The 12,215-nt window shown below is 49.6% G+C and overlaps 1 protein-coding gene across 2 annotated transcripts in view; it reads right to left on the bottom strand.

Annotated features, from left to right (window-relative positions):
• Positions 1-4,451: 4,451 nt before the first annotated feature.
• The window catches only part of Ralb (RAS like proto-oncogene B), a 51,878-nt gene continuing 44,114 nt past the window's right edge, over positions 4,452-12,215 (bottom strand). For both annotated transcript variants that reach the window (XM_050124473.1, XM_050124474.1), the window contains exons 3-5: positions 11,768-11,976; positions 9,070-9,247; positions 4,452-4,944 (exon numbers count right to left, since the gene is read on the bottom strand). In XM_050124473.1, the coding sequence (XP_049980430.1) occupies positions 4,825-4,944; positions 9,070-9,247; positions 11,768-11,976 (507 nt within the window). In that variant the 3' untranslated portion in view covers positions 4,452-4,824. The remainder of the gene's footprint in view (positions 4,945-9,069; positions 9,248-11,767; positions 11,977-12,215) is intronic.

Raw genomic sequence — 12,215 nt, 5'->3', positions numbered from 1 at the left:
AGGATACCCAGACAAAAGGCAAGACTGAGCGCCAATATGTCTCCAACTAAACATTAAAAAGAAAACTTGAGAATAAATGGCAGAGTCATGCTGAATCCTAAATAATATATATATATATGTATATGTATGGATACACACAGACCACACACACACATATACACACGTGTATACATATACATACATACACACATGTATACATACACACATATACACACATGTATACATATACACATACACACCCACATATATACACACGTGTATACACACATACACACATGTATACATATACACATGTATACATATACACACATACACACCCACATATATATACATACATGTGTATACATATATATACATACACACCCACACATATCATGCCCTTCTAACAAATGGGGGCATATGTAAAGCAAGTACAGAACAATGCAAGAGCTGGAAGCTATGGACCGTGGCTCTGAGATGCCATCTTCTGGCTAAGACACAGCTGGTGCAATCTGGAAGTCAGGCAGACACCACTGCCGCCTGTGCAGGGTCTGCACAAGGGTGGGTCTGTCAAGAATCGGGCTGTGGTGGCACATGCCTTCAATCCCAGAACCTCAGAGGTAGAGGCAGGTGACTTCTGAACATAGTTAAATTCTGGGTCAGCTAGGGCTACGGAGTGAGACCCTGTCAAAGAAGAAAGAAGAGGAGGAGGAAGAAGGAAGAGGAAGAAGAAGGAAGAGAAAGGAAGAGGAGAAAAGGCAGTAGTAGTCAGGCAGAGGGAGGTGGAGGAGGGGTTAAAGGTGGGTGGGCCATCTTCACCACCCAACTCTTTGTTACTGGTAGGTGCAGAAGAGGGGAATCTTTGCCTTCCGTTGTGTATCCACTGGTGACCCTGCCAGGCTCCAGTGGGTAGTTCCAGTCCAGGTCTCACACAGATGGTCACAATGGGACACAAAGCCAAAATCCTGAATCCGAGCACAGGACAGGTCGGAAGGAGTGGGGGGTTGACTGAGATGAGAGCGATGAGGGTCGGGAGAGTAAGGAGAGAGTACATCACCATAAAAAAAAAAAAGAGCTAAAGATGATGCTTTGTACAGAGACAAGCATGCACACACACACAAGCAAGCATACGTGCACACACACATACAGCCAAGCATGTACACAAGGCAAAGATGCACAAGCAAATATACACACTCACAGGCAAGTATGCACACACACACACACACAGCCAAGCATGTACCCACAGGTGAGCATGTACACACAGGCAAGCATGCACACACATAGGCAAGCATGAACACACACGTGCACTCACATGAGCACAAATGCACACTCTCCGTTAGCCTCAATGCCAGAATCTGAGGGTGAAAAATCAAGAAAGAGTGGCCTAGGGTATCCTGATGTCAGAAATATCAGGGTAGCAGAGAGTGCACTGGGAAGAGCTGGCACAGGAGGAACAAGGCTGACATCCCAGCACTCCTAGACTGCCAGAAAGCATGTGCAGCTATGATTCTGATGAGTTTAAAAAGGAGAGATATCCAAGTTTGGGGTCAGCAAGATGGTTCAACAAGTGGAGGCATTTGCCACCAAACCCGATGACCCAAATTTGATGCGCCCACATGGTGGAAAAGAACTGGCTCCCCTTGGTTGTCCTTTGACCTCCACACAGGTGCTAAGAGACATGAGTGTGTGTCTATGAGCACATACACAGAGGACAAAAAAATAATCAGGTTTGCTATTACTAGCATACTAGTATTTTCCAGTTAATACATAGATTATTACTTATCTGGAGCTGGTGAGATGGCTTATCAGTTGGGGGAGCCCAGCATCCACATCAGGTGGCTCACAACCACCAGTAACTCCAGAAGATCCAACCCTGCTTCTGGCCACTGCTGGAACTTATAACCCATATGCATACACAAAATAACTTTTTACTAATAAATACTAATGTGTGTGTGCACATGAGTGCAACTTTCAGGAACATGTTCTCCTTTCTCATGGGCTCCAGGGACAGAACTCAGGTCATGGGGCTTGACTGGCAAGTGTTAGTTATACAGGCTAAGTGTCTATGGTCGTTTATCAATAGAGTGTAGCTCCCATATCAGCACAGGAACCGTACATCTCAAAGATCGTCATTTCACTTAGATATATTCATTTAAAATTCACTCTTTTATTATTTATTTAGTGTGTGTGTGCCTATGTGTAAGCACAGGCATGCTACAGTACACATGCAGAGGGTCAGAGGGCAACTGCAGGAATCAGTTCTGTCCTTCAGACCTGTGGATCACGGAGACTCAACTCAGGTTCTCCTTTGCGCAGTGAGCCATCTTGCCGGTATGAATTAAACTTGCTTCTGGCCGATGAGATGGTTCGGGATGTACAAGCGCTTGACAAGCAAGCCTGATGCCCAGGACCCACATAAAGGGGAAGGAGAGAACCAATCCTACAAAATGCCTGTCCTTTGACCTCCATGTGTGCACTGTGACACTTGTGCCCACACGTGTCTGTCATGTACACGTACAAGTTCAGATACCACAGCTCATCCAGCTTAGTAAGTGCATGTCTGTCAATGAAATCAAGATGGATTCACTTACTAGGAATTATCTGCGACGTTTTACATGTGTGCAAATGTAGTATAGGTATGTGGTTTATGTGTGCAGCTATGTTTACAAGGACAGAGACAGGAGAAAGAAGGGGTTCCTGCTTTATCATCCCACACCTTGTTCCATCGAGACAGGATCTCCACTGGATCTTGTGACTGGAGAGCAACCCCCAGCAAGACGCAGTGATCCTCCTGCCTCCACTCCATGGCACTGTGGCTGCAGAGCTGCAGATGGCCACACCTGGCTTGTTATCCGTATGGGGGTTCAAACCCAGGCCATGCTTTCATAGCATGCGCCCTTAATTTTTAAAACGTGATTCATTCTTATTTTAATGAATTGGTGTTTTGCCTGCCTGTATGCATGTCTGTTTGAAGGCATCAGATTCCCTGGAACTGGAGTTACAGACCGTTATGAGCTGACATATCGGCACTGGGAATTGAACCTGGATTCTCTGACAGAACAGCAAGTGCCCTTAACTGCTGAGCCACCTCTCCAGCCCAAGCACACGCTGACTCACTGAGCCCCCTCTAGCCTCCCGTGCCGGTTTTCTCGTCAGCGAAATCTCCCTGTTAGCACAAGTGTAATCACCGTCAAGGCTTTATACTTTAAGGGGGATGGAGATGTCTCCCAAAGGAGAGATGAAGGTACGATTATTGCTTATATTTATAGCTGTGTTTCCCAGCCCATGGGATTCACTAAGGTAACGCTTGTGTGATGTCGGCACAGCTGCTAAAAATAACGACTACCTGCTAATTCCTTTCCACGAGCATTCCGCGTGGCAGCACGCAGGCAAAAGCGTAAAATCCTGAAAAGTGTATTTTATTTTATTTTTTTTATTATTATTTACTCAAAAAGGCCCATGGTTCTTTGGAAGTGACAGATGAGTTTCCAGGGATCAGACCTTAGTGCCCACAACCTCTGTCAAACTGTCCACGCGAGGGGCTCCCGCTCTCCCCACCCAGATTCACATGCGGCACCTAAACATGACATGTTCACTTCTGAAAAATGGGAGGAGTGTGTGCGCTCAGGGTAGGCTGCTGCCCCAGTGTCCCCTTGCCCATGACGCAAGAGTAGCCTCGAGCCTGTGGGACCTGACTTACCTTAGCACCACCAGAACGGCCTGCCAGGGAGCTACAGGCCATGGTCCTTCTGGGCCTCCCCTCTTTTACCTGTATAATTGGGAGGTACTGGGTCTCTGGAGAGGGAGCAGGAAGGGCCGGGGCTGGCACTGGCTTTATGTTCTGGGACATAATTCGAACTGGTCACAGTTTTCAGAAGAAAAAGAATAGGACTGCCCGGCCTCTGCTGGTGGAGTGGAGAGGGACCCAGAGATACAGCTGGTGGTACAGGGGGCGACCAGAAGATATGAAAATGACCTGGTCAGAAAAAGCAAGCCCACTACAGAGTACAGGCCTGCATTTCCCCCAAAGAAAGTTCCCTCACCAAATAGGGTGCTGAGGAGAGAGAGCCTGCAGCCAGCACCTGGCTGGCATTTAAGTACGAAGAGAACAGCACCCACTTTCGCTTTGAAGGCCAGGGAGCTTGGCTCAGCCTGTCTGGCCCAAGTGAAGTTCATCTTTTTAATTCTGCTTCCAAGTTGCCAAAGTTTATTTTTAAAAAGAAAGAAAAGAATCCTCCCACACACACACACTATTATCAGAGCTTAGATTTTTCTGTGTACTTCTAAACTGATAAGAACTGTCAAGGTTCTTACCAGAGACCTCGTTCTAAAACCTAAGAAAATAAGATATTAATTTTTTTTCTTTTTGAGACAGGGTCTTGCTGGGTAGCCCAGGCTGGCCTTGACCTCAGGATACCCTCCCTGCCTTACCCTCCAAAGTGCTGGGACTACAGGCGTGTAAACCATGCAGATCCAAAATGAGGCATTTTAATTTTCAAACAAAAGATGGTTGTGTCCTAAACAGCAGGAGAAGAAGATGCTGTGACAGTATGCTTCCTCGTCATCCCAACTCAGCTGTCTGGGATCTCCAGCACTATGTCCCTAGAGATGGTGCCTGTCATGGTTGGGGGGGGCAGGTCCTCGGAGCTCCTGCTGATGTTAACAGATCTACCACACAAAGGTGTCTTTCTTCTGCCAGCCACCGATGCACAGATATCTGTCCCATTTAAAGAAGTGACCGTGAATGCGGCTGTGGAGAGCGAAGCCAAACTGGAGGAAGCCAGACCGGGGACAGCCTCTGGCGTGCAGCGCGGTCCACTCTGCGCTCCGCCGCGGGCGCCCAGCTCACAGCAAGCAGCAACGCTCTTTGAAACTCTTCTTGCTCTTGCTGCTCTTCCTGCCGTTCTTGTCCTTGTTCTCCGACATCTTCTTTGCTCGGATTTCTCTCATCAGATCAAAGAACACCTGGCAGCAGGAGGAAGGGAGGACAGAATAAAGAGGGAGAGCCATTTAGTCACTGGAAAGCAGCTCAGTTGGCAGGAAACACACTGAGATTTTATGGCACAAAGCCCGAACATGCAGCCATTCATTCGTTTGTTCTCTGAGTCAGGGACTCCTGTAGCACAGGCTGGCCTCCAACTGACTGCGGGGCCAGGAGCTCCAGAGCCTCCCAGGGTGGTCACGTGGCACTGGCAAGGGAAGTCAGGGGCAACAGTTCTACCAGCTGAGTCCACCCCCAGCTACCAAGCTTACTTTTACGAGCCTGCTCCATTAAAACAAAGTATCAACAATAAGTAAACAAACAAATGAAGCAGCTACAGCGATAAAAATCAGCTTTGGTGAAACAGCCCTTCTCCATTCCGCACAGCTGTCAGCAGGGACAGGACGAGGCTGTCGCCGCCCTTCAGAGCTGAACACTGTGAGGGTAAAAGATGCTTCTGCGGAGAACAGATCTAGAATGGAGGCATTGGGCATAAACGTCTGGAGGGCAGCGGGCACCTGTGGGTCTACTCCCATTTCCAGAAACGCTAACACGCATGCGAGATGGCTCATCAGTTAGAGTCCCTTGCCACCAAGTCTGATGACCTGAGTTCCGCAGTTGAGACACACATGGGGACAGAAGGTTCTGGTTCCCACAAGTTGTCTTCTGACACCATGTATACAACAGCATGGATAGACACACACACACATGCATGCACACTACAAGTTGTCTTCCGACTCCATGCATATGGCAGCATGAATAGGCACACACACACACACACACACACACACACACACACACACACGAATGAACATTTGATGACAAGGGCTAGAATGCCTTTGTAAGTGACAGCCCCTCCCCAAACCCTACTCTAAAAAAGTGGCCAGGGGCAAATCTGAGAAAGCAAGGGGATGGGAAGTAGGAAGGCAGGCTTCACTGGAGAGCTGGGGAGGACAGGGAAAGAGAAGTCTCATCACAGAATTCCTCCTCACCTTCCCCTACACCCAGCCCCACACCTCCCCCCCCACCCGCCCCTTCACCCCACTGCCAAGAGGAATTTTATCATGAAAGACAAGCAGGCCTTATCGCTGGCCCATGAGGTTTGGGTTTTGCCTTCTGCTACCACAATCACCAAAGGGCTGATTACTCTCGAGCAGACAAAATATCGTGCTGCGAAGACACACTGCAGATTTCCCACAGAAACTGGAAGCGTGACAAGGAACACAGGCTTTTTTATCTCCACCAAGATCTGGTTCTCAGACATAGACCAAGGTGAACAGCAAGCTGAGGGCTAGGGACGTGGCTCGGTTGTCTGAGTACCTGCCTGGCATGTACAAGACCTTAGGAATGATCCCCAGCATGGCATAAACCAGGCCTGGTGGTACAACCTGTAACCCTAGCACTCGGGAGGACAAGAAAATCAGAGTCTTTCTCAGCTGCATACGAGCTGGAGGCCAGCCTAGGATAGATGAGGCCCTGTCATTTTTTTAATAAAGAAAAAATTTAAAAAACAAACAAGAAAGAAAGAAAAACACAAGCCATGCGTGATGCCACCAATCTAGAAAGGTTCAAAATCCAAGGTCATCCTTTACAGAACAAATTTGAGACCAGCCTGGGCTACATGAATTACTGCTTCAAAAACCAAGCAAACCAAGAATGCTTTTCTGGTGTGGCACTCCATATGAGCTTACCACGAGTGCCAGGTACAGGAAGGGAACCCCAAGAGTCTCAGACTGACCTCTACCCCCCCTAAGCTAGCCACAGCCACCAGTCAAAGTGACAGACGTCTGTTTCATCCTATGTTAAAAGGCAGGGGAGATGCGTGGGTGCGTTCAGCTGAAATGCCACCTGCACTCAGCTACAGCCTTTCTGAGGAAATCAGTACTGCCTTTCTGTTAGAAGTCCCGGCTGGGTCGCCTGGCAGGGAAAAGCTCGTCCAGGGAGAGGAGGGGGAGATGATGTATAACACCCCATACACAAGAGACCCCAGAGACTCGAATCTCATCACCTCAAAAGCAACATCAGCATTTTCATGCTGAGAAAGTCTTTCTCTTTTTGTTTTGTTGTTGTTCTTTAGACAAGGTCTCCTTATGTGGATCAGGCTGGTCTTGAATTCAGAGATCCACCTGCTTCTGTCTTGTGAGTACTAGGATCCAAGGCTGACGCCACCATAACCAGACAGCCCTCTTGGGTTGTAGAAAATAAAAGGCATGGGAGGCAGAGACCAGCCAGGACTACATTGGGTGACCATGTCTCTACTGTGTCCCACCTCCTCCCCCGGAGAAGATGGAGGCTACCTGGATGCCCTGTGCTTTCCTCAGCTAGGAGATGATGGGAGGAGAACAGAAGTCACTTCTGAGCATCGCAGGAAGCAGGGGAAAGTTCAGATCAGGATATAAAAAAAAGGCAGGTGCTGGGTGTGGCAGCTGGTGGAGCACTGTCCAGTAGATGCCGAGTCCTGGGTCCCACGCTGACACCATGAATCAGGTGCAGGGCTCCGCACCAGTAATTCTAGTGCTTGTTACACAGAGGGTCATATGAGAGCCTGTCGATAGACAGACAGGCAGATAGGGAGAGAGACAGACAGACGACAGACAGACAGAGCGAGTCAGGGAGATGGCTCAGTGAATAAGGAACTTGCTGCCGAGCCTGGCAACTTGAGTTCAATTCCCTGGGGCCCACATGATGAAGGAGAGAACCCACAGATTGACCTTTGACTTCCACATGTGTGCTGTGGCATACAAGTGCACAGTTGCACACATCCCCCCCCACACACACACCAAGAAACAAATGCAATTTTAAAAGCAAATCATTTCCTAAGACAACAAAAAAGCAGCTGATGAAGAAACACAATTCACTGTGGCCCAGAGGTGCTGTCAACACTGGCCCCTGCTCAAAGCCACGCCCTAGCTGGGCGGTGGTGGTACATGCCTATAATCCCAGCACTTGAGATGGGAGGCGGAGGCAGAGGCAAGCGGATCTCTGAGAGTTCGTGGTCAGCCTGGTCTACAGAGTGAGTTCCAAGACACAGAGAAATCCTGTCTTAGAAAAAAAAAAAAAATGCTAAGCCCTCCTCTCAATGGGACATCTCCTAATGTTCCATTGAGAGTGCTCAGCTCTCCTCCAGAACCAGCTGGGTGAACCTGGGAAGGCATAAAGCAAGGGGAGATGACATCCCACAGCACCAGCCTGGACTATGGTGCGAACTGAGAAGAGGAGACAGAGAAGGGATCTGTAACTAAGAACAACCTGGCACAGACACGGCCTTTCCGCCTGTCGTGGCTCTGCACTGATTTCACAAGTCCAGGACATGAAGCAAGAGCCCACACTATAGCGTGTGAAAACAGAGAGAAGTTCAGCTGTGAGGTGCTTACTTCAAGTGTGTGGTAACACCCTGAACTCTGATGTAAAAGGAGAACACGGGGTGCTCGTGTGCTTGGGTGAAGCCCTGGTTCCCCCCCGTGCCAGCACTGTATAAATGGTGTGGTGGTGCCACTGCAGCAAAGGAGTGTAGGGGTGGGGATGGAAGATCAGAAGTGCAAGGTCCTCCTCAGCTATGCCTGGAACTCTAGGTTAGCCTGTGTGAGACTCTGACAAAAAGAGAGAAAAAGACAGAGAAGAGCAGAAGAGAAAAGAAAAACAGAAAATGACAAACCATCGCGGTGATCGAATGCCAGCACTTGGAGCTGGGGGCATGGTAATCAAACTTCAAGGTCATTCCTGGCTACGTAACCAAGCTTGAGGCCAGACTAGGGTATTAGGAGACACTCAGGAAGAAAGAAGAGAGGGGGAGGCAGAGAAGGAGGAGAGGCGCTGCTGGCTCAGTGGTTAGGAAGACGACCACTCTTGCAGAGGGCCACTACCCACGTCACAACAGCTTCTAGCTCCCAGGACCCATTGCAGACAGTTCACAACCACCTGCAACTTCACTTCCTGGGCTTTCTATGATGTCTTCTGACCTCACTGAGTGCCTATGCTCACGTGGCACACACACACACACACACACACACACACACGCACGTGTGCGCACACTCACACTTAAAACTCAACATCAAGCAAATGAGGCAGATGGCTGGGTCTTCCAAGAACCCCCCCAGAAGCCACGCTACCTTGTCCACATTGGCACGGGTCTTGGCTGATGTCTCCACATATTGCACACCCCACTCCTCGGCTTTGCCCCGGGCCTCATCCACAGGCACTTGCCTCCGCTCCTCCAGGTCAGACTTGTTGCCCACGACCAACAGGGGGATTTTATCCTCCTCGGCCTTGACTCGGAGGATCTGTTCCCTGTGGGTGAGGCGTCAAGAACACGGTGAAGAAAGTCAGAGAGCAGCCAGAGAGATGGTTCAGCAGATAAGGGCGCTCGCCTCCACGCCTGATGTGTGATCCACAAGGTGAGTGCTGAAAATGGCGCCTGCGATTGTCCCCAACCTCCACGCGAGCACCGAGGTGTGACAGTACACACACAGACACACAAAGGTGTTTTGTTTTGTTTTGTTTGAAAGCCAGCATAGCGTAAGAAGTAGCATTACAAGCAGCTGACAGTGTGTCTGGGTGCTTACAAGCACATCTGACAAGCTCGGAAAGGAACGAGAGAAACTGCTCCATTTGGGGAGTATTTCAAATGGGTCTCCACTGGCCTGGGCTTTCCCAGACCGGCCCTCAGCTTCCCACCATCATCTGGTCTCTCTCCATCTGAGGTCTCTCTACCCCACACTCCTACAAAAGAGAAGCCTGCATCCCCACAGGGTTCCTGATTTATGGGGGAAAAGAAAGAGGTGGACAGGGAGGGGAGAAGGAAGGGAAGGAACCCTCTGGACTCTCAGGAATTAAAACAAACTGAAAGGTGCTGGGGTGTGGGCAAGGCAAGCGCTAGCCTTGCACGCACAGAGCCCGACCTAGGTTCCGTCTCCAGTACTCTACAGGCGGGGCATGGGGGCACATGCCTGTAACCCCAGGACTCGGTGGAACCACAAGTTTCAGGGGCATCTCGGCTACATAGTAAGTTTAAGGCTAACCTGGTCTGTATGAGACACTACCTTTAAAAAAAAAAAAAAAGGCAAAACAAAGCAAAAAACCCAGGATCTGAGAGCTGGCTCAGTGATTAAAAGTAACCTGGTTTGATTCCCAGCACCCACGTGGCAGCTCATGACTGTCTTTAACTCCAGTTCCACGGATCTGACGCCCTCTTCTGGACTCGGTGGGCTCTGCAGGGTCCTGTTGCACAGACATATGAGCAAGCAAATCACAGTGGGACCAGGACCTGTCCCTGATGCAAGAGCTGCCTCTTTGGAACCCATTTCCTACGAAGGAACACCTTGCCCAACCTTGATTCTAGGGGGAAGAGCTTGTTCCTGCCTCAGCTTGATGTGCAGCTTTGTTTGGAGACAGAGAAGGAGTGATGGGGAGGGGGCGCGCAGAAGGGAGGGGGGGAGAGGGAACAGGAGGGGAGGGGGGGAACTGTCATTGGCATATAAAATAAATTAAAAAATAAATAAATAAAAAACAAAAATCCCATCAAAGTCAAAGCAACAGCTTACAAAAATGTTTAATAATTCCAATACAGGGACAGTGGAGTAAAAAGGCAGTGTGTGTGTGTGTGTGTGTGTGTGTGTGTGTGTGTGTGTGTGAGTGTGTGTGTGAGAGTGTGTGTGCGCGCCCTCAATGGCCTCAAAAGTCAGACTGTGAAGAGGACACAGTTGTGACCACAAGAGTGCTATCCCCGTAGAAACTTCCTGATAAGATCAAAACACCTGCAAAGGGAGGCAGCTGCTCATGCTAAGACCCCTCTGGCCTTCATATACACATGGAGGTTGCAGGAAACCAGGACCACAAGAACAACTAGAGGTCCTATCGTATCATCTACCTTCTCTACTAGACTGGATGAGTTCAGCCCTTGGCGCCTCCCTGGCTCGCTGAGCGGCCTTCCAAATCCCAGGAACGGTAAGCGTCTCCCTTTACCTCAGTGGGTCACCTGACTTCCTGACAAGAAAGAGCTTGCAGAAGCCTGCAGTCAGGCTAAGTTGACTCAGCCAGGAAGAGGGCCTGGCACCAAGCCTGACTGCCTGAGTTCAAGTCCTGGAACCAACCCACATGGTGGGAGAGAACCAACTTCAAGTCTTCCCCTGACTTCCACATATCCCCTGTAGCACAAGTACACGTATACATGTGAGCACATGTACGTGTGAGCACATGCCTGCACGCGCACTTACACTCACAGGCACACGGTGGCTGGAGAGCTAGCTCAGTGGTCAAGAGCACTAACTGCTCTTCTAGAGGACCCAAGTTCAATTCCCAGCTCACAACCTTTTGTAACTCCAGTCCCAAGGGATTCGATGCCCCTTCTGGCTTCCACAGGCATCAAGCATGTATGTGGTACACAGATATACATGCAGACAAAACATCCATACACAGAAATAAATAAAAATAAAAGTAAGACAGGTGTAGTGGCGCACACCTTTAATCCTAGGACTCTGGTGGCAAGCAGACCTCTGAGTTCAAGGCCAGCCAGATCTACCGAGGGAGTTTGCGGACAGCCAGGGCTCCACAGAGGCCCTGCCTCAAAAAACCAAAACAATCAATCAAACAAACAAATCTTTAAAAAAGATACTTCCAGAAATCTTAAGACATGGATACACAAAGAGATGGAAGCCATGGTGGATGGAAATGTACCGAGACTCAGAAACCCTGTGGCAGAGTTCCTCCTCATCACAGGCCCAGCCGTCTCCAGTCTGCTCAACCCAGGTCCCTGGAAGCCTCAGCCCCCTGGCTGGGGGGTCAAGGATGCAGCTCTCCCCTTCAACGCACCTGAACTCGGCCGTGGCAGTGAAGGACTCGTGCTCGGTGATGGAGAACACAAGCAGAAAGCCTTCTCCGCTGCGGAAGTAGTTGTCTCGGATGGCCGCGTAGTCCTCCTGGCCGGCTGTGTCCAGAATGTCTATCTGGACCTCTTCTCCATCGAGGACCACCTTCTTCCTGTAACTGTCAGCTTTGGTGGGCTCATAGTCTTCTACAAACTGGAGAAGCAGTCAGAAGTAAGGACTACAGCCGGACCCTGAGTCTACATCTGACTCCACATTCCAGACCAGCTTCATACTGGCTGAGAGCCTGGAGTTGTTACATCTTGAAGGGGACACCGAAGGATGCGATCCATCCTTCTGAAGGATGCAATCCATACATCCTTCTGAGACAAGGTCACATTATGCATCTCAGGCTGGTCTTGAACTCCTAGCCTTCCAAATGCTGGAATGACAGA

Source organism: Alexandromys fortis, unplaced genomic scaffold (genome assembly GCF_014885135.2).
Source record: "Alexandromys fortis isolate MF-2015 unplaced genomic scaffold, M_Fortis_MF-2015_v1.1 scaffold_232, whole genome shotgun sequence".
Lineage (NCBI taxonomy): Eukaryota > Metazoa > Chordata > Mammalia > Rodentia > Cricetidae > Alexandromys > Alexandromys fortis.
The sequence above is the reverse complement of the archived record's forward strand: the minus strand, read 5'-3'. Positions and strand labels throughout refer to the sequence as shown.